Genomic DNA, 22,908 nt, shown 5'->3' with positions numbered 1-22,908 from the left:
AAACATGTCAGGTTAAACATGTCAAGTTAAACATGTCAGATTAAACATGTCACATTAAACATGTCAGATTAAACATGTCAGAATAAACATGTCAGTTAAAACATGTCAGGTTAAACATGTCAGATTAAACGTGTCAGGTTAAACATGTCTGGTTAAACATGTCAGATTAAACATGTCAGATTAAACATGTCAATTTAAACATGTCAGATTAAACATGTCAAGTTAAACATGCCAGTTTAAACATGTCAGATTAAACATGTCAGATTAAACATATCAAGTTAAACATGCCAGTTTAAACATGTCAGATTAAACATGTCAAGTTAAACATGCCAGTTTAAACATGTCAGATTAAACATGTCACATTAAACATGTCAGATTAAACATGTCAAGTTAAACATGTCAGATTAAACATGTTAGGTTAAACATGTCAGATTAAACATGTTAGGTTAAACATGTCAGATTAAACATGTCAAGTTAAACATGCCAGTTTAAACATGTCAGATTAAACATGTCAGATTAAACATGTCAGATTAAACATGTCAGGTTAAACATGTCACATTAAACATGCCAGTTTAAACATGTCAAGTTAAACATGTCAGATTAAACATGTCAAGTTAAACATGCCAGGTTAAACATGTCAGATTAAACATGTCACATTAAACATGTCAGATTAAACATGTCACATTAAACATGTCAAGTTAAACATGTCAGATTAAACATTTCAAGTTAAACATGCCAGTTTAAACATGTCAGATTAAACATGTCAAGTTAAACATGTCAGATTAAACATGTCAGGTTAAACATGCCAGTTTAAACATGTCAGATTAAACATGTCAGGTTAAACATGCCAGTTTAAACATGTCAGATTAAACATGTCAGGTTAAACATGTCAGGTTAAACATGTCAGGTTAAACATGTCAAGTTAAACATGTCAGTTAAAACATGTCACATTAAACATGTCAGATTAAACATGTCAGGTTAAACATGTCAGGTTAAACATGTCAGGTTAAACATGTCAAGTTAAACATGTCAGTTAAAACATGTCAGGTTAAACATGTCAGATTAAACGTGTCAGGTTAAACATGTCTGGTTAAACATGTCACATTAAACATGTCAGATTAAACATGTCAATTTAAACATGTCAGATTAAACATGTCACATTAAACATGTCAGATTAAACATGTCAAGTTAAACATGCCAGTTTAAACATGTCAGATTAAACATGTCAGATTAAACATATCAAGTTAAACATGCCAGTTTAAACATGTCAGATTAAACATGTCAAGTTAAACATGCCAGTTTAAACATGTCAGATTAAACATGTCAAGTTAAACATGCCAGTTTAAACATGTCAGATTAAACATGTCACATTAAACATGTCAGATTAAACATGTCAAGTTAAACATGTCAGATTAAACATGTTAGGTTAAACATGTCAGATTAAACATGTTAGGTTAAACATGTCAGATTAAACATGTCAAGTTAAACATGCCAGTTTAAACATGTCAGATTAAACATGTCACATTAAACATGTCAGATTAAACATGTCACATTAAACATGTCAGATTAAACATGTCAGGTTAAACATGTCAGATTAAACATGTTAGGTTAAACATGTCACATTAAACATGCCAGTTTGAACATGTCAAGTTAAACATGTCAGATTAAACATGTCAAGTTAAACATGCCAGGTTAAACATGTCAGATTAAACATGTCACATTAAACATGTCAGATTAAACATGTCACATTAAACATGTCAAGTTAAACATGTCAGATTAAACATTTCAAGTTAAACATGCCAGTTTAAACATGTCAGATTAAACATTTCAAGTTAAACATGTCAGATTAAACATGTCAGGTTAAACATGCCAGTTTAAACATGTTAGATTAAACATGTCAGGTTAAACATGTCAGATTAAACATGCCAGTTTAAACATGTCAGGTTAAACATGTCACATTAAACATGTCAAGTTAAACATGTCAGATTAAACATGTCAGGTTAAACATGCCAGTTTAAACATGTCAGATTAAACATGTCAGGTTAAACATGCCAGTTTAAACATGTCAGATTAAACATGTCAGGTTAAACATGTCAGATTAAACATGCCAGTTTAAACATGTCAGGTTAAACATGTGAGATTAAACATGCCAGTTTAAACATGTCAGGTTAAACATGTCAGGTTAAACATGTCAGATTAAACATGCCAGTTTAAACATGTCTGGTTAAACATGTCAGATTAAACATGTCAGAATAAACATGTCAGTTAAAACATGTCAGATTAAACATGTCACATTAAACATGTCAGATTAAACATGTCAGGTTAAACATGTCAGATTAAACATGTCTGATTAAACATGTCAGATTAAACATGTCAAGTTAAACATGTCAAGTTAAACATGCCAGTTTAAACATGTCAGATTAAACATGTCAGATTAAACATGTCAAGTTAAACATGCCAGTTTAAACATGTCAGATTAAACATGTCAGATTAAACATGTCAAGTTAAACATGTCAAGTTAAACTTGTCAAGTTAAACATGCCAGTTTAAACATGTCAGATTAAACATGTCAGATTAAACATGTCAAGTTAAACATGCCAGTTTAAACATGTCAGATTAAACATGTCAAGTTAAACATGCCAGTTTAAACATGTCAGATTAAACATGTCAAGTTAAACATGCCAGTTTAAACATGTCAGATTAAACATGTCAGATTAAACATGTCAAGTTAAACATGTCAGATTAAACATGTCAGATTAAACATGTCAAGTTAAACATGCCAGTTTAAACATGTCAAGATTAAACATGTCAGATTAAACATGTCAAGTTAAACATGCCAGTTTAAACATGTCAGATTAAACATGTCAGATTAAACATGTCAAGTTAAACATGCCAGTTTAAACATGTCAGATTAAACATGTTAGATTAAACATGTCAAGTTAAACATGTCAAGTTAAACATGTCAAGTTAAACTTGTCAAGTTAAACATGCCAGTTTAAACATGTCAGATTAAACATGTCAGATTAAACATGTCAAGTTAAACATGCCAGTTTAAACATGTCAGATTAAACATGTCAAGTTAAACATGCCAGTTTAAACATGTTAGATTAAACATGTCAAGTTAAACATGCCAGTTTAAACATGTCAGATTAAACATGTCAGATTAAACATGTGAAGTTAAACATGCCAGTTTAAACATGTCAGATTAAACATGTCAAGTTAAACATGCCAGTTTAAACATGTCAGATTAAACATGTCAGATTAAACATGTCAAGTTAAACATGTCAGATTAAACATGTCAGATTAAACATGTCAAGTTAAACATGCCAGTTTAAACATGTCAAGATTAAACATGTCAGATTAAACATGTCAAGTTAAACATGCCAGTTTAAACATGTCAGATTAAACATGTCAGATTAAACATGTCAAGTTAAACATGCCAGTTTAAACATGTCAGATTAAACATGTCAGATTAAACATGTCAAGTTAAACATGCCAGTTTAAACATGTCAGATTAAACATGTCAGATTAAACATGTCAAGTTAAACATGTCAGATTAAACATGTCAGATTAAACGTATCAAGTTAAACATGTCAAGTTAAACATGTCAGATTAAACATGTCAGGTTAAACATGCCAGTTTAAACATGTCAGATTAAACATGTCAGATTAAACGTGTCAAGTTAAACATGCCAGTTTAAACATGACAGATTAAACATGTCAGATTAAACATGTCAAGTTAAACATGCCAGTTTAAACATGTCAGATTAAACATGTCAGATTAAACATGTCAAGTTAAACATGTCAGATTAAACATGTCAGATTAAACGTATCAAGTTAAACATGTCAAGTTAAACATGTCAGATTAAACATGTCAGGTTAAACATGCCAGTTTAAACATGTCAGATTAAACATGTCAGATTAAACGTGTCAAGTTAAACATGTCAAGTTAAACATGTTAGATTAAACATGTCAGATTAAACGTGTCAGATTAAACGTGTCAAGTTAAACATGTCAAGTTAAACATGTCAGATTAAACATGTCAAGTTAAACATGTCAGATTAAACATGTCTGGTTGAACATGTCAGATTAAACATGTCAAGTTAAACATGTCAGTTAAAACATGTCAGGTTAAACATGTCAAGTTAAACATGTCAGATTAAACATGTCAGATTAAACGTGTCAAGTTAAACATGTCAAGTTAAACATATCAGATTAAACATGTCAAGTTAAACATGTCAAGTTAAACATGTCAAGTTAAACATGTCAGTTTAAACATGTCAGGTTAAACATGTCAGATTAAACATGTCAGATTAAACATGTCTGGTTGAACATGTCAGGTTAAACATGTCAGGTTAAACATGTCAAGTTAAACATGTCAGATTAAACATGTCACATTAAACATGTCAGATTAAACATGTCAGAATAAACATGTCAGTTAAAACATGTCAGGTTAAACATGTCAGATTAAACGTGTCAGGTTAAACATGTCTGGTTAAACATGTCAGATTAAACATGTCAGATTAAACATGTCAAGTTAAACATGCCAGTTTAAACATGTCAGATTAAACATGTCAGATTAAACATGTCAAGTTAAACATGTCAGATTAAACATGTCAGATTAAACATGTCAAGTTAAACATGCCAGTTTAAACATGTCAAGGTTAAACATGTCAGATTAAACATGTCAGATTAAACATGTCTGGTTGAACATGTCAGGTTAAACATGTCAGGTTAAACATGTCAAGTTAAACATGTCAGATTAAACATGTCACATTAAACATGTCAGATTAAACATGTCAGAATAAACATGTCAGTTAAAACATGTCAGGTTAAACATGTCAGATTAAACGTGTCAGGTTAAACATGTCTGGTTAAACATGTCAGATTAAACATGTCAGATTAAACATGTCAATTTAAACATGTCAGATTAAACATGTCAAGTTAAACATGCCAGTTTAAACATGTCAGATTAAACATGTCAGATTAAACATATCAAGTTAAACATGCCAGTTTAAACATGTCAGATTAAACATGTCAAGTTAAACATGCCAGTTTAAACATGTCAGATTAAACATGTCACATTAAACATGTCAGATTAAACATGTCAAGTTAAACATGTCAGATTAAACATGTTAGGTTAAACATGTCAGATTAAACATGTTAGGTTAAACATGTCAGATTAAACATGTCAAGTTAAACATGCCAGTTTAAACATGTCAGATTAAACATGTCAGATTAAACATGTCAGATTAAACATGTCAGGTTAAACATGTCACATTAAACATGCCAGTTTAAACATGTCAAGTTAAACATGTCAGATTAAACATGTCAAGTTAAACATGCCAGGTTAAACATGTCAGATTAAACATGTCACATTAAACATGTCAGATTAAACATGTCACATTAAACATGTCAAGTTAAACATGTCAGATTAAACATTTCAAGTTAAACATGCCAGTTTAAACATGTCAGATTAAACATGTCAAGTTAAACATGTCAGATTAAACATGTCAGGTTAAACATGCCAGTTTAAACATGTCAGATTAAACATGTCAGGTTAAACATGCCAGTTTAAACATGTCAGATTAAACATGTCAGGTTAAACATGTCAGGTTAAACATGTCAGGTTAAACATGTCAGTTAAAACATGTCACATTAAACATGTCAGATTAAACATGTCAGGTTAAACATGTCAGGTTAAACATGTCAGGTTAAACATGTCAAGTTAAACATGTCAGTTAAAACATGTCAGGTTAAACATGTCAGATTAAACGTGTCAGGTTAAACATGTCTGGTTAAACATGTCACATTAAACATGTCAGATTAAACATGTCAATTTAAACATGTCAGATTAAACATGTCACATTAAACATGTCAGATTAAACATGTCAAGTTAAACATGCCAGTTTAAACATGTCAGATTAAACATGTCAGATTAAACATATCAAGTTAAACATGCCAGTTTAAACATGTCAGATTAAACATGTCAAGTTAAACATGCCAGTTTAAACATGTCAGATTAAACATGTCAAGTTAAACATGCCAGTTTAAACATGTCAGATTAAACATGTCACATTAAACATGTCAGATTAAACATGTCAAGTTAAACATGTCAGATTAAACATGTTAGGTTAAACATGTCAGATTAAACATGTTAGGTTAAACATGTCAGATTAAACATGTCAAGTTAAACATGCCAGTTTAAACATGTCAGATTAAACATGTCACATTAAACATGTCAGATTAAACATGTCACATTAAACATGTCAGATTAAACATGTCAGGTTAAACATGTCAGATTAAACATGTTAGGTTAAACATGTCACATTAAACATGCCAGTTTGAACATGTCAAGTTAAACATGTCAGATTAAACATGTCAAGTTAAACATGCCAGGTTAAACATGTCAGATTAAACATGTCACATTAAACATGTCAGATTAAACATGTCACATTAAACATGTCAAGTTAAACATGTCAGATTAAACATTTCAAGTTAAACATGCCAGTTTAAACATGTCAGATTAAACATTTCAAGTTAAACATGTCAGATTAAACATGTCAGGTTAAACATGCCAGTTTAAACATGTTAGATTAAACATGTCAGGTTAAACATGTCAGATTAAACATGCCAGTTTAAACATGTCAGGTTAAACATGTCACATTAAACATGTCAAGTTAAACATGTCAGATTAAACATGTCAGGTTAAACATGCCAGTTTAAACATGTCAGATTAAACATGTCAGGTTAAACATGCCAGTTTAAACATGTCAGATTAAACATGTCAGGTTAAACATGTCAGATTAAACATGCCAGTTTAAACATGTCATGTTAAACATGTGAGATTAAACATGCCAGTTTAAACATGTCAGGTTAAACATGTCAGGTTAAACATGTCAGATTAAACATGCCAGTTTAAACATGTCTGGTTAAACATGTCAGATTAAACATGTCAGAATAAACATGTCAGTTAAAACATGTCAGATTAAACATGTCACATTAAACATGTCAGATTAAACATGTCAGGTTAAACATGTCAGATTAAACATGTCTGATTAAACATGTCAGATTAAACATGCCAGTTTAAACATGCCAGATTAAACATGTCAAGTTAAACATGTCAGGTTAAACATGTCAGATTAAACATGTCAAGTTAAACATGTCAGATTAAACGTATCAAGTTAAACATGTCAAGTTAAACATGTCAGATTAAACATGTCAGGTTAAACATGCCAGTTTAAACATGTCAGATTAAACATGTCAGGTTAAACATGCCAGTTTAAACATGTCAGATTAAACATGTTAGGTTAAACATGTCAGATTAAACGTCAGTTAAAACATGTCAGATTAAACATGTCATGTTAAACATGTCATGTTAAACATGTCAAATTAAATATTTCAGATTAAAATGTTAGGTTAAACATGTCAGATTAAACGTCAGTTAAAACATGTCAGATTAAACATGTCATGTTAAACATGTCAAATTAAATATTTCAGATTAAAATGTTAGGTTAAACATGTCAGATTACATATGGCAGATTACATCATATTAAACATGTCAAATTAAATATTTCAGATTGAAACATGTCAGATTAAATTTGTCAGATTAAACGTCAGATTGTAATACGTCAGATTAAACATGTCAGATTAAATGTCAGATTATAATATGTCAGATTAAATATGTCAGATTTTAACATGTCAGGTTGTGTGAACTCCTTCAAGCTGAATCTTCACAGATGATTAGACAGGAACCATGAAGAAGAGCGACACTTTTGTTTCAGATGTTCGGACACATGAAGTCACAACTCTTCAATTAAAAGAAAAAGACCATTATCATTATCATTATAAATAATATGATGTTGAAATATCTCATCAGAAATGTTTGTGTGTGCAGACATGTCTTCCATAAAGTGTGTGTGGATCCCTGGCTGAATGAACACTGCACCTGTCCCATGTGCAAACTCAACATCCTCAAAGCTCTTGGCATCATGGTGAGTCATCACTGATATAAACAACGCTAAACACTGCCCCTCTTATCGGTTAGCTCAGATATAAACAACGCTAAACGCTGCCGTTCTTATCGGTTAGCTCAGATATAAACAACGCTAAACGCTGCCGTTCTTATCAGTTAGCTCAGATATAAACAACGCTAAACGCTGCCGTTCTTATCAGTTAGCTCGGATATAAACAACGCTAAACGCTGCCGTTCTTATCAGTTAGCTCGGATATAAATAACGCTAAACGCTGCCGTTCTTATCAGTTAGCTCAGATATAAACAACGCTAAACGCTGCCCCTCTTATCGGTTAGCTCAGATATAAACAACGCTAAACGCTGCCGTTCTTATCAGTTAGCTCAGATATAAACAACGCTAAACGCTGCCGTTCTTATCGGTTAGCTCAGATATAAACAACGCTAAACGCTGCCGTTCTTATCAGTTAGCTCAGATATAAACAACGCTAAACGCTGCCGTTCTTATCAGTTAGCTCGGATATAAACAACGCTAAACGCTGCCGTTCTTATCAGTTAGCTCGGATATAAATAACGCTAAACGCTGCCGTTCTTATCAGTTCAAATACTTTGCACAGTGTTGCAGGCAAAAGGACTCGGCGGTCTGTTAAATCACACAACAAACCACGAGCAATAAAGCTTAAAAAGCTAAAAGCTAAGAACACACAATCAAACACCGTCTCTGCCCAGACATCCCTTACTTTACCGCTTCAGAAAGCGAGTGGGCTGCGTTTCAGTCTGTCTTTTGGGTCCAGCTCAGTTTCTCGGCTCGGACGCTGACGGGCCTTCCTCTCACTCTGTTGGCGGGTTTGATGGTAGCTGATCCTTGGTGGGCGTTGTGGAGAAAACAGAGGAGTTGACTCAATTAAAGACAAGTAGGGCACGGAGGTGGTCCTTCGTTCTGTGGAGAAATCCTTCCTCCCTTCTGCAGGCAGTGAGAGTGCTGAGGTGCAGCAGGAGTCTGTCTCTCAGTTCGGGTGAACACCGGGAAAAGTTTCAGCTCATCCAGCGAGGGGAGACTCATCAAACTCGGTGAGGGGAATCGCACATGCACGGGGTTACCTCCTTTAGTGAACCGGCTCACGGAGAAAGCAAAGCTTCCTCTGGTGCAGTTACAATGGATGGCTGTGTGCAGCCGATACTTAAAGCCGCGGTGACATCACAGCTGCGTTGCCATGACTCCCGGTGGCGTTGGTGCGTCTCGCCAACAATAGTTCGGGACTTCCCAGATTTCACATCAAGGTGCGAACTGCAAAAACAGGCTTTTGTCTGTGGGATGTCAGTTCAATTTACCAGCATCAATGAAAGTTAAAAATGAAGAAGTCGCAGATGAAGAAACTGCAGAAGGATTTAAGTACAGTGGAAACCGCTAATAGTGATCACATCTGTCCGGTCAAATATCACTATAAACAGATGATTATTGTAACTGATGGCATTCAGAATACCATCTAATTGACATTTGTATATTTATTAGCCTACATGAATATAAATTAATGAACAGACAACAGCGGGTTCTGACTTTTGCTAATGACAAGTTCCTTCTTTTCCCCAACAGCAAAACAGGTGAAGATAGCGATGCCCCCCCCCCCCCCCCCCCCCCCTTATTGTCATAAGCTTCAAGGAGACGACATTTGACGACTTTCTGTTTCCTGTCATGATTTCAAGGTTCACGCAGCAGCCTCAGGTGGACAATAATGGTGCCGCAGCCATTTATCATGGAAGTAAAGTACAAAAAATAGAATTACCATAGTTGTAAAATGTTTTTCCATTTGTTCTCATGAAAAGACCCAAAAACAACACTGTAAGCAGCCAACTTGATTACTGTAGGCAACTTATTTAAACAGCATTGACCATGATGAAGACTATTACTATTAGCACTATTAAAGATTTTAACTGCAAAATTAGACACAAAAAAAAACAAAAACACTGTCTCTTGGATAAATGCAGACATTTTAAAACTAAAGAAAGAACAGGATCTTGTCTTAAAAACTGCAATAAAAACTAAATCAAGTCATGACAGACAACACTTTGCTCATTTAAGGAACAAGGTGGTAAAGAAACTAAGAAAAGCTAAGGCAGATTTTTTCTTGACCGTAATAGAAAAGGAAAGAGGTCATTCTAAAAACTAACAGGACATCCCAATAAAGAAAGGAAACTTCTTGAACTTAAAGTAAATGGAAAGCTTAACCACTACTTTATTGATTCTGTAGCTACCATTTGCACAATGTTTTTAACTTGAGTACACAAATGTTTGTCCAGTTAATACGATGGAACCGGCTTTCAGCATCAGGAATGTCACTAATTCAGAGGTTACCAGAATGATTAGATCTCTTAAGCCATCCAGAGAAAAAGGATATTTTTGATATGGATGCAGTTAAGAGCTCATTACAACACTAACTAATCCTATTACCAAAATTATTAACCTCTTGATTTCTCAGGGAATGTTTCCGTTTGGAAGTTTGCTGTTGTTGTTCCAATATTTAAAGGTGGGGATCCCCTTTCTACTGCAATTACAGGCCTGTCAGTATCCTGCCCACAGTATCAAAGAAGTGGTAGCTGAACAGATCATCTGCTATCTGAACACTAATCATCAATCAGCTGCCCTTCATCTGTCCATAAGAGTCCCACAAGGATCTATCCTGGGCCCATTGCTATTTACATTATATATCAATGATTTCCCATCTGTATGTCCTGACACCAACACCTAGACGTATGCTGATGACACTGTAATTTATGTACATGGTGGCAGCATGACACAAGTTGCTAATGAACTCACAAACTCCATGGCTCATGTAACAGCATGTGTCTAGAACAGTATGCATGCTAACAGTTCTAGTGTAGAGCCGGATGTCTTTGTATCAGGGGAGAGGCTACAGGTCGTATCTGAATACAAGCACCTCGGTGTTTTGATTGATTCCAAACTTTCATTCAAGGCTCAGGTGAAAAATGTTGGTAACCGGGTCAAATTCAATCTTTCAAATTTCAGGTTCAGATTATATGTCTAAGATGTACATGCAGTCCATGGTCATTTCCCATATCATTTACTGTTTAACAACCTGGTCGCAGGCTAGCAACACTACTCTAAAACCAATAGAGTCTTTGTATAAACAAACACTTAAAATCCTTGATAAGAAACCGGTACATTTTCATCATTGCCCAATATTAAAAAAACATAACATGTTGAGTTGGGAAAACATGATTAAATATGTAGATGTTTGTCTTATGTACAAGATTATATACGGTTTGACCTCTCCTCCACTCAGACAGTTTGTCAACACAAGAACAACTGCATATGGGTTCACAAGAGGTGCAGCAAGAGGGGATTGCATCATCCCACTCAGTCAGTCTAGACTAGACTGGAACTCCATCCCAGCAACTATTAGAGAACTGGACACATACAGTTCATTTAGAGCTCATTTACAGAAATGGTTAATTAGTACTCAGCTCTGTCAGCACTAAGACGTAGTCGCACCTCGCTGAACTTCCCTCGCTGTCTACTGTCACCTGTCGCTATCTTGCTATCTTGCTATCTGCATGTCTTACTGTGCTTTTATTGTGTCAGACTCATTTATGTATTTTACATACTGTGCATGCTTTTTATGTCTGTGCTTCTGCTTTGCATGTTTTAGTTAGTGTCTAATAATATTCAATCTACATTTCTATTAACATTAATGTATTTATTGTTTACATATCTTGTATTATGAGCCTCTGTGTTGCATGTTTTAAGGATGTCCTGAATGATGTTTTTATTAACATTAATATATTCTTTTTCTTTCATTTTATTATTTGTTCTGCATGCTTATTAATGATCTTCATATTCTGTTTTTAAGGGAGACTCTGTAACATCTGTCCAGGGACTACAGATGACTCTGGCACATTTACAGCAATGTTTATTAATGTGCACTGTCCCTGTTAAATAAACAAACAAATAAATAAATAAATAAGCATTTGTATGTAGGAATAGCAATGATCACTATAAGCTGTTTCCACTGTTTGGACTTTATTTAATTTCCTTTTTGTCTTCACAGCTTGAACAAAATGAGCGAATGAATAAATAACCTCAAAACAACGTTGGAACACTTTTATTTCTTAAATGATAAAAGTTTGTAACTGAAAGAATTCACTTTGCGACAAAAGTTACCACGAATAAACTGGAGATTAACTGAAGTATTTTATAAAAGTCCCTGATAGTTTTTCCATCTTTTGTTTCCAAACACGAACATGGCAACAGTGCTGCGAGTGCAAAAATACACCTGACTGAACCGTCTTTTGGGGGTGCGTTTCCTCTCGAGTTAGCCTGCCGCAGAGCAGTTACCATGGTTACTGAGCAGCGAATCATATAAGCCACAGTAATGGAAAGGACTTCTCATTTAAATTAGCGAAACTTGATGGAACAGCCCTCTGTTCTTATTGGTTAGCTCTGATATAAACAACAGGAAGTCTGTCTCCGTCTGTCTCTGTGTGTCCACAGACCAGTCTTCCCTGCGTGGACAGCGTGGTGTTGGACGTGGAGCGTCTGGGTGTCAGTCGGGCGTCCAGCAGCCAGAGGGCGCCGCTGAGCGACAGCAGTCAGCCGTCCATCAGCCTGGAGCCGCTCAGCCCCCCCCACCCTGAGGCCACGCCCAGGGCTCCTGCTGACATCACTGTTGCTGTGACCAGTAAGAACACAGCATGAGGCAGTTAATGGATTTCTGGGTCTGGCAAATAAACTAGATGATTGGAGACAAAAGCGTGATGATCTAATCGCAATATTCCCCATTTGACAGACGGCCAACGAGCCGCTGTTTGATGTTGACATTTTTTAAAATAAAGGACCAAAATGCGTACTTTGTGTACTGTTACACTCCAAGTGTTGATTGATAATTATTGCTCCAATTTTCTCTGTAAGAATCCTAATTAATTAATTAAAATGTCCATGTGGATCCAAATCTGTCCAAAACGGCTGCAGTTCAATATTTAAGGTCCAATAAAGAAATAAAGAATAATAGTAGGTCATTTTATCCTTCTTAGTGATGTTATTTGTTTTTGGGGTTTTTTTCTCTGCTCTTTTATTATTTCAGCTTCCATCAGTGTTCCTGTTTTTTAGTTTTATTTGTGTGTCTGATGTTCTGTTTGTCTGAAACAAAGAAAACAACATCAGAAACTAACAAGTCTGGAATTAGTGGAACCTCCTTGAATAAACCTTGAATTCACTGATATCCTAGTTTAATAATCCATCTGTGTTGATGAGAAAAAATTATATGTGAGGGATAAAATAATGTGATTTTGGTTTGAACTGAATGTTGATTCTTCTTCTTCTTGTCAGGCGGCGGTCACTTCTTCAACAGGAACTCGATGTCTCCTCGCAGCGTCGTCTGTGAGATGGAGCTGCCAGACATTCAGGCCTCGCATGACCTGTATGACGACAACAAGTCCTGAGGCTTGTTGTCACGGTTACAACCCCCTCCCATCACCACCACCTCCCTCCTGCTGATGGACGGACAATCTTTCAGGACGGGGGGGTTGATAATGACGACCTGGACTGACTTTTGATCATTTATTACATCGACTGAACTCTGGGTCCTGGTCTCAGTTTAGACTCTCGTATTTTATTTCCCAAGAAGAAAAACTCTGGAGGAGGAACCACAGACGGCAGTTTTTAAACAAATAATCCAGAGAACTGAACTCCAGAACCACCCTGACCCAGGATCCAGAACCTGAACTCAGCCCCCTGGTGGACGGTAGAGGTGTTGTTGTTGAGTTCCTACAAAAGTTCCTGAATTCCTGAAAGGGTTCTTTGCTTCCTGGAAAACTTTCCTGAATCCCTCAGTGGTTTCCTGAAACAGGTACCAGGGTCAGGGGATCCTAAAAGGGATCTTTGGTTCCTGGAAAACTTGGTGGCTGATATGTTCGTGGAAAAGAGATCCTAAAATGGTTCCTGAAAATGGTTCCTGGAAAAGGTTCTGGGTTCTGGAAAAGGTCTTTGACTTCCTAAAATGCTTCCGCGAAAACTTTATTAGCTGCTTAAGAGGTTCCTGGTTCCTGAAGAGGGTTTCTGGAAAAGATCCTGATTTCTTAAAAGATTCCTGGGTCTCTGGAAATGTTCCCAGGATCCTAAAGAGGTTCTGGAAACATTCCCAGGGTCTTAAAAGGTTCTTGGATTCTCGGAAAATGTCCTAGTTCCTAAAGGCTCCTGTAAAAGTTCCTGAGTGCCTAAAAGTGTTCCTGGAAAAGTTCTTGAGGTCTTTAAAGGGTTCCTTTGTTCCTGGAAAACTTTCTGAGCTCCTAAAGGGGTTCCTGGGTTCCTGGAAAACAGGTCCAAAGATTTACAGCAGAGACAATCTCACCTGACCAGAACCAGAGTGAACCCAAAGACCCTGATGTTCTGCATTCAGTCTGTCGGTCTAAACTTGCTGATTCATTACACCGACATTCTGATTGGCTGCCTGAAGACGCATCATTAACGGACTGTTTTCTGTCTGTAAATACTGACTGAGCTGATTCTTCCCGTCCTGAAACTAGAACCAGAGGTAGACCTCTACCGGTGGTCCTCTGTGGACTGTTCACTGTCACAGTGTTAACTCCCCTGTAGCAAAAAACATTTGATTTAAAGGAACAGTACAACACTTAAGTGAATCCTCCTGCTCTCTGTTCAGTCATAATTGGGGTTCCTCAGGGGGGGCGTCCTGGCCTCGGTCCTCCAGTTTCAATCTGTCAGAGGATCATTTTAGTTTCATCACAAACAGGTCAGGTCCGCGTTTATCGAGACACAAATGATCACGACGTGTTGTTGAGCTGTGACTGAAGATTATTTTGATTGTCAATTAATCTGCTGATTATTTACTCAATTCATCATTTTATCTATAAAATGGTGAGAATTCATATACGAGAGCTCAGAGTGATGTCTCTGCAGAAGCTGGTTTTAATGAAGATTAAAGATATTTCATCATCGTCAATTAGAAAAAGAAAAACAGAAAATCAATATATTGGAGAAGCTGAACCAGCAGATGTTTGATATTTGACTTGAATGACTGAAATTATTTATCGATTATCAAAATAGTTACAGATTTTTTTTCCAGTCAACTAACCGATTAATCAACTAATCATTGCAGCTCTAAAGTATTGTAGTTCCCTTTAGACAAAGGTACAAACCTAAATTCAGGAAATAGTTCCACTTATTATGTGTACAAATAACTTAGTGTATTTAACAAGTTACTGAGATCATATGCGCAAAACTGTGATGTCAAAGTTAATAAAAAGCTCAGTATCATAATGATATTCACATACAAGTAAACAAACTCGCATGGCTTAAATACATAAATAAATAAGTCTAGGCGACATGGAAATTAGAGCAGTAGATGATTCCAGTCACATGGTTTTACAGCCTGTGACTGCTGCATCATGTATATAATGTGCAGTTTTGAACAAGCAATGAAAGGTTCACCTCTCAATAACAATATGAACCTTCTTCATTATATCTCCTAAAGGTTGGAAAACATACTTCTGTAATGTGTTGGAAATACAGCCAACAGTATAAACACATCTCAAATATTAAAGCTCCAGTATTATTGAAATATATGAATAAATGAGGTTTGACCTGCTGTAGTTGAGATATTTCTCATTAAGCAGAAATGTTATTGGAGTTTGAGTCCTGCTCGTTATCCTAATGTGGCTCATAAGAACAATCAGTTTAATTTGTGACTGTTGAAGTTGTAACAGAAACATCACCTGTAGTTTCCTGGGTGTTTGTGGGGATGTCAGGTGTTTGTGGGGACGTCGGGTGTTTGTGGGGACATAGGGTGTTTGTGGGGATGTCAGGTGTTTGTGGGGACGTCGGGTGTTTGTGGGGACGTCGAGTGTTTGTGGGGACGTCGGGTGTTTGTGGGGACGTCGGGTGTTTGTGGGGACGTCGGGTGTTTGTGAAGACGTCTGGTGTTTGTGGGGACGTCGGGTGTTAGTGAGGACGTCGGGTGTTAGTGAGGACGTCGGGTGTTTGTGGGGACGTCGGGTGTTTGTGGGGACGTCGGGTGTTAGTGAGGATGTCGGGTGTTTGTGGGGACGTCGGGTGTTTGTGAGGACGTCGGGTGTTTGTGAGGACGTCGGGTGTTTGTGGGGACGTCGGGTGTTTGTGAAGACGTCGGGTGTTTGTGGGGACGTCGGGTGTTTGTGAAGACGTCGGGTGTTTGTGAAGACGTCGGGTGTTTGTGAAGACGTCGGGTGTTTGTGGGGACGTCGGGTGTTTGTGGGGACGTCGGGTGTTAGTGAGGATGTCGGGTGTTTGTGAAGACGTCGGGTGTTTGTGGGGACGTCGGGTGTTTGTGAAGACGTCGGGTGTTTGTGGGGACGTCGGGTGTTAGTGAGGATGTCGGGTGTTTGTGGGGACGTCGGGTGTTTGTGGGGACGTCGGGTGTTTGTGAAGACATCTGGTGTTTGTGGGGACGTTGGGTGTTTGTGGGGACGTCGGGTGTTTGTGGGGACGTCGGGTGTTTGTGGGGACATAGGGTGTTTGTGAGGACGTTGGGTCCAGGACATGGTTAGCCTAGCTTAGCACAAAGATTGGATGCAGAGGGAAATTGCAAGTATAGCTCCATCATAAGAGAAAAATGAATGTACCCTATTAGCTAAGCAGCTAACAGAGATCAAAACTGACAGAAACATAATGGACTCTGGTGTGTGAAGAGGTTTTTAATGGATGTTGTTTCCAGTTTAAAAGGTTTTTACACCTTAAAATACTTTCAAAAATCAAACAATAAACATAAAAGTTTGCACTTTGAAGGTTATGAATCTCTTTAAACGTGATAGTTGGTTGACCCCATATTTTTGGTTTAATTAATGGATAAATGACTGGATTATGGTGTAATTTGAGGGGTAAATAAACAGCATGATAGTCATCTGTGCTGTTTGGTGAATTAAACATGGAAACACTTCAACAGTCCACTCATTAATCATTGAATCTCTATTTCCCATCACACATTTATGAAACACTGATGTCTGCTTGTGTTCAGTAAACGGAGGATTGGAGGGTTTGCTGAAGTGATGGACTGCTCCTTTAACATGTATTACAGCTTGTGAATTACTCAGCGTGTACTAATCAGCCCTCAGTGAAAGGCACCGTATATAAACAACATTATACAATCTATAATCTGACCCATAGATCAATATTATCTCTGAAGTGGCCTAATGAAGTCCTGCAGGTCTCTGAGCTTCTGTCTCTGTGTTCTCGTCTCTGTGTCCATGTATACTGATGATGATGAAGATGTGTGTTATGCTTTCAGTTCACTGTGTCTTTTACTGCCTCAGCATCAAAGTGTCATTAAAGTGTCATTATTGCCTTTAACACTCAGACTCTGCCTTTATTCATCCACAGAGGAAATAACTTTGATCAATACAGGAAAAGCCTGATCACCCTCATTCACCAACCGTGAGCTGGGAGTCACCAGCAAGGTTAGGGTTTGGGTTAGAGCTTAATGGCTGGGAGGACTCACACCAGGTCAATAATGTATGCAGGTGCAAGGTCGTTCAAGGCTTTAAAAGTCAGCAATAAGATTTTAAAATCAATGTGAAACTAGTGCAGTGCCTGTTCAAAATGTGCCTGTTCAGATGTCTCAGTACCTCATGCAGGCTATCAGTAGACGCTACAATTTACCCATGTTCCCTAAATGCCTCTCTCATGCAGGCTATCAGTAGACGCTACAATTTACCCATGTTCCCTAAACGCCTCTCATGCAGGCTATCAGTAGACGCTACAATTTACCCATGTTCCCTAAACGCCTCACATGCAGGCTATCAGTAGACGCTACAATTTACCCATGGTCCCTAAACGCCTCACATGCAGGCTATCAGTAGACGCTACAATTTACCCATGTTCCCTAAACGCCTCACATGCAGGCTATCAGTAGACGCTACAATTTACCCATGTTCCCTAAACGCCTCTCACGCAGGCTATCAGTAGACGCTACAATTTACCCATGTTCCCTAAACGCCTCTCACGCAGGCTATCAGTAGACGCTACAATTTACCCATGTTCCCTAAACGCCTCACATGCAGGCTATCAGTAGACGCTACAATTTACCCATGTTCCCTAAACGCCTCTCACGCAGGCTATCAGTAGACGCTACAATTTACCCATGTTCCCTAAACGCCTCTCACGCAGGCTATCAGTAGACGCTACAATTTACCCATGTTCCCTAAACGCCTCTCAAGCAGGCTATCAGTAGACGCTACAATTTACCCATGTTCCCTAAACGCCTCTCATGCAGGCTATCAGTAGACGCTACAATTTACCCATGTTCCCTAAACGCCTCACATGCAGGCTATCAGTAGACGCTACAATTTACCCATGGTCCCTAAACGCCTCACATGCAGGCTATCAGTAGACGCTACAATTTACCCATGTTCCCTAAACGCCTCACATGCAGGCTATCAGTAGACGCTACAATTTACCCATGTTCCCTAAACGCCTCTCACGCAGGCTATCAGTAGACGCTACAATTTATCCAAGTTCCCTAAATGCCTCTCATGCAGGCTATCAGTAGACGCTACAATTTACCCATGTTCCCTAAACGCCTCACATGCAGGCTATCAGTAGACGCTACAATTTACCCATGGTCCCTAAACGCCTCACATGCAGGCTATCAGTAGACGCTACAATTTACCCATGTTCCCTAAACGCCTCACATGCAGGCTATCAGTAGACGCTACAATTTACCCATGTTCCCTAAACGCCTCTCACGCAGGCTATCAGTAGACGCTACAATTTATCCAAGTTCCCTAAATGCCTCTCATGCAGGCTATCAGTAGACGCTACAATTTACCCATGTTCCCTAAACGCCTCTCACGCAGGCTATCAGTAGACGCTACAATTTACCCATGTTCCCTAAACGCCTCACATGCAGGCTATCAGTAGACGCTACAATTTACCCATGTTCCCTAAACGCCTCTCAAGCAGGCTATCAGTAGACGCTACAATTTACCCATGTTCCCTAAACGCCTCACATGCAGGCTATCAGTAGACGCTACAATTTACCCATGTTCCCTAAACGCCTCTCACGCAGGCTATCAGTAGACGCTACAATTTATCCAAGTTCCCTAAATGCCTCTCATGCAGGCTATCAGTAGACGCTACAATTTACCCATGTTCCCTAAACGCCTCTCACGCAGGCTATCAGTAGACGCTACAATTTGCCCATGTTCCCTAAACGCCTCTCACGCAGGCTATCAGTAGATGCTACAATTTACCCATGTTCCCTAAACGCCTCTCACGCAGGCTATCAGTAGACGCTACAATTTATCCAAGTTCCCTAAATGCCTCTCATGCAGGCTATCAGTAGACGCTACAATTTACCCATGTTCCCTAAACGCCTCTCACGCAGGCTATCAGTAGACGCTACAATTTACCCATGTTCCCTAAACGCCTCACATGCAGGCTATCAGTAGACGCTACAATTTACCCATGTTCCCTAAACGCCTCTCAAGCAGGCTATCAGTAGACGCTACAATTTACCCATGTTCCCTAAACGCCTCACATGCAGGCTATCAGTAGACGCTACAATTTACCCATGTTCCCTAAACGCCTCTCACGCAGGCTATCAGTAGACGCTACAATTTATCCAAGTTCCCTAAATGCCTCTCATGCAGGCTATCAGTAGACGCTACAATTTACCCATGTTCCCTAAACGCCTCTCACGCAGGCTATCAGTAGACGCTACAATTTGCCCATGTTCCCTAAACGCCTCTCACGCAGGCTATCAGTAGATGCTACAATTTACCCATGTTCCCTAAACGCCTCTCACGCAGGCTATCAGTAGACGCTACAATTTATCCAAGTTCCCTAAATGCCTCTCATGCAGGCTATCAGTAGACGCTACAATTTACCCATGTTCCCTAAACGCCTCTCACGCAGGCTATCAGTAGACGCTACAATTTGCCCATGTTCCCTAAACGCCTCTCACGCAGGCTATCAGTAGATGCTACAATTTACCCATGTTCCCTAAACGCCTCTCACGCAGGCTATCAGTAGACGCTACAATTTATCCAAGTTCCCTAAATGCCTCTCATGCAGGCTATCAGTAGACGCTACAATTTACCCATGTTCCCTAAACGCCTCTCACGCAGGCTATCAGTAGACGCTACAATTTACCCATGTTCCCTAAACGCCTCTCACGCAGGCTATCAGTAGACGCTACAATTTACCCATGTTCCCTAAACGCCTCTCACGCAGGCTATCAGTAGACGCTACAATTTACCCATGTTCCCTAAACGCCTCTCATGCAGGCTATCAGTAGACGCTACAATTTATCCAAGTTCCCTAAATGCCTCACAGAATTCACATATTGTTTAGTAACAATATGTATATGCTAAATGTTTTTGTTTTTGAAAGCAAATTGTTTTATTGGCATATAAAATGACCCCCCACCCCTCTGATTTCATCAGGTGGGGGACAAATACATGATCCCGTCCTACTCAAACCAGTCGCCACTGATATGAACACAGAACTACTTTGCTAGCTGAGTCTGGTTGTAACTAAGATATCCGCTGAAAAAAATCATTGGACAGATTTAGCTGCTACGTCCACAAACTTAAGAGACATTTTCAAGCTAGTAGCGCCGTTCCACAGCTGATGGAGGATGATGGACTGGAAGCTCAGACAGACTCTCAACCGCGGGGAAAATGGTTAAGTTTCGCTGTGTATGGGGAGCTGGGTAATGATGATGATGATGAAGGGTTTGGGGCTTTCAGTGTGTCAGTGTAACTCGTCCCACAGTCTCAGAGTTCAGTCCAACAGTAAAGGATCCGTTTAGTTTTGTTTGACCCACTTTCTATCACTGGTCCTCTGGACACTGTAATAAAAGAAAATGTTGAGTTTAGTTTCATTGAAACGGATATAAGATGGTAAATTCAGTGTGAATGTGTTTAAAGGCTGACTGCTGCTAATCCTGTCGGCCGGCCACAGTGAACAAGGTGAAGGCAGCCGGTTCATTCAGCCAACATTCCTACTAGTCTACTGCAGTACAGCCTCACATGTAATGTATGTTTGAGTCACTAAAGGAACCGACTCTCATGTCCTCTGTTATAGTCTTGGTGTCTTCAGACTGTTTAATACTGAGCAGGTTGGACAGCAAACAGCAGTAAGAGTCAGTTTATCACCAGGAAATTCAGGATTGTGAATAAATGAAAGAACATTTCATTCTAAAAGTAACTGAATGGATTCTTCCTCTTTTTTGGCGCCACCTACAGCATGGATGTATGATAAGAACTTATATACATTATTATTATATAATTTAATAGTACATCCATGATCTACTGGCTTCATGTGTCTTATAAGGTGTTTAAAGTTTAAAGCAACAAGACACAAAGATTGTTTACACAGAATGAATATATCTGATCTGTTCAATGATCAATTACAGATTTCACACAGATACAATATTCACACATTACCATCAACAGCCTCATTCTTCCAGACAAATGACTTCATGTGTTTCTGCTTTCAACTTCAGATTATCCACAATGACATTTTTGATATCCTGAGTGAACATTCTGGATAATATCTGTAAAATATTTCTTACGAGGAAAAACTCCCATTTCACATATCTACAATTAATATTGCAGTTATGTATATGAAGAATTACAGATATCCGCAGTAAATATCCAGTCTAGTTATTAAATGTTAAAACGGCATTTATACTTTTCAGATATCTTAAATTTAGTTGTAGATACCTTGAAATACAATTTCTACTGGTTAGAATATTATTGTAAATATATTTAATTGTCATTCTGACTAGTGAGAATAGTTTTGTCTGGAAATCTAAACTGTAATTACAGATAGGAGTGTTTTTCCATTAAATGTTAAAACTTGCCATAAGCGACTCCCTTATGTGACGTCATCTGACGCGTTGTTGAAAAAAAAGCTCGTTTGAAGGGCTCTGCTCAATATGCTCATTTTACCGCCTTAATTTCTGCCTTTATGTCTCGTTAAACTAATAAAATCATACATTAACCTTTCATAGGATCTTCATGATACATTAACTGTAAAAACTAAAACCTGCAAGTTGCTCTTCATCTTCCTTTTAGTAATCGAAATACCAAAGAAAACATCTTTCATCTTTTCAAGAGGAAATCATCTGCTGCGTAGAGTCTCTTTATTAGACATTTAAAGGATAAAGTCCTTCCTCCCAGTATGAAACCACAGCTGGAACTGGTGGAACAGAATTCTGATCTCCGTGTTGTGACGACGAGCTGGAAGGTCTCCGTGTGTGACGTCATGACGCAGCGTATGCAGAGGGCGTGTCGGGACGCGTCAGATACGGAAGTGATGTGCAGTCAGCAGACTGAAAAAAAACAACAACAACATCAGCTCGGTGTTTGTCTGAATCACACGGAGCCGCGCGGTGTCACAGCTCCACACACACCGTCACACTCCGCTCCTCTACCCGCGGACACACCGTCACACTCCGCTCCTCTACCCGCGGACACACCGTCACACTCCGCTTCTCTACCCGCGGACACACCGTCACACTCCGCTTCTCTACCCGCGGAGGCTTCGCAGGCAGCGGGGACAGATGTGGATCCAGCCGGAGGAGGTGCTGCTGGCCGGAGCTCTGTGGGTGTCTGAGCGGGCCAACCCGTTCTTCATCCTACAGAGGAGGCGGGGGCACGGTCGCGGGGGGGGGCTGTCCGGTAAGTACTGGGTCTGTCTGTGGTCCGTTACAGCCGACTTTATACATGGTGGTGGGGAGGGGGAGGGGGGAGGGTCAAGATAACGGGCTTCTGGCTAGCTTCACTACTCATCCATTCTTAAAGTTCACGTTCACGTCCCCCACCGCGTTAAAGAGCGCGTTTTCATTCCCCCTCCGCTCTCATTTTCACGTTCATGTTTTTAACTGCTTTCAAGAGCGCGTTTTTACTCATCGTCCCCTCTAA

General features: G+C 38.6%; 2 protein-coding genes across 5 annotated transcripts in view; both read left to right on the top strand.

Annotated features, from left to right (window-relative positions):
• rnf130 (ring finger protein 130) overlaps window positions 1-17,326 on the top strand; it is a 43,307-nt gene extending 25,981 nt beyond the window's left edge. The window contains exons 8-10 of one of the 2 annotated variants that reach the window (XM_044364720.1): window positions 7,897-7,993; window positions 12,482-12,668; window positions 13,316-17,326. In XM_044364720.1, coding sequence (XP_044220655.1) covers window positions 7,897-7,993; window positions 12,482-12,668; window positions 13,316-13,428 — 397 coding nt within the window. In that variant the 3' untranslated portion in view covers window positions 13,429-17,326. The other variant, XM_044364722.1, reaches the window with a different exon arrangement.
• Window positions 17,327-21,714: 4,388 nt separating this feature from the next.
• LOC122990296 (TBC1 domain family member 9B) overlaps window positions 21,715-22,908 on the top strand; it is a 34,058-nt gene continuing 32,864 nt past the window's right edge. The window contains exons 1-2 of one of the 3 annotated variants that reach the window (XM_044363605.1): window positions 21,716-22,484; window positions 22,518-22,665. In XM_044363605.1, the coding sequence (XP_044219540.1) occupies window positions 22,548-22,665 (118 nt within the window). In that variant the 5' untranslated portion in view covers window positions 21,716-22,484; window positions 22,518-22,547. Of the gene's footprint in view, window positions 22,666-22,908 lie in introns of all 3 variants that reach the window. The other 2 variants (XM_044363606.1, XM_044363604.1) reach the window with 2 other exon arrangements.

Source organism: Thunnus albacares, chromosome 10, assembly GCF_914725855.1.
Source record: "Thunnus albacares chromosome 10, fThuAlb1.1, whole genome shotgun sequence".
Classification (NCBI taxonomy): domain Eukaryota; kingdom Metazoa; phylum Chordata; class Actinopteri; order Scombriformes; family Scombridae; genus Thunnus; species Thunnus albacares.
The sequence above is the reverse complement of the archived record's forward strand: the minus strand, read 5'-3'. Positions and strand labels throughout refer to the sequence as shown.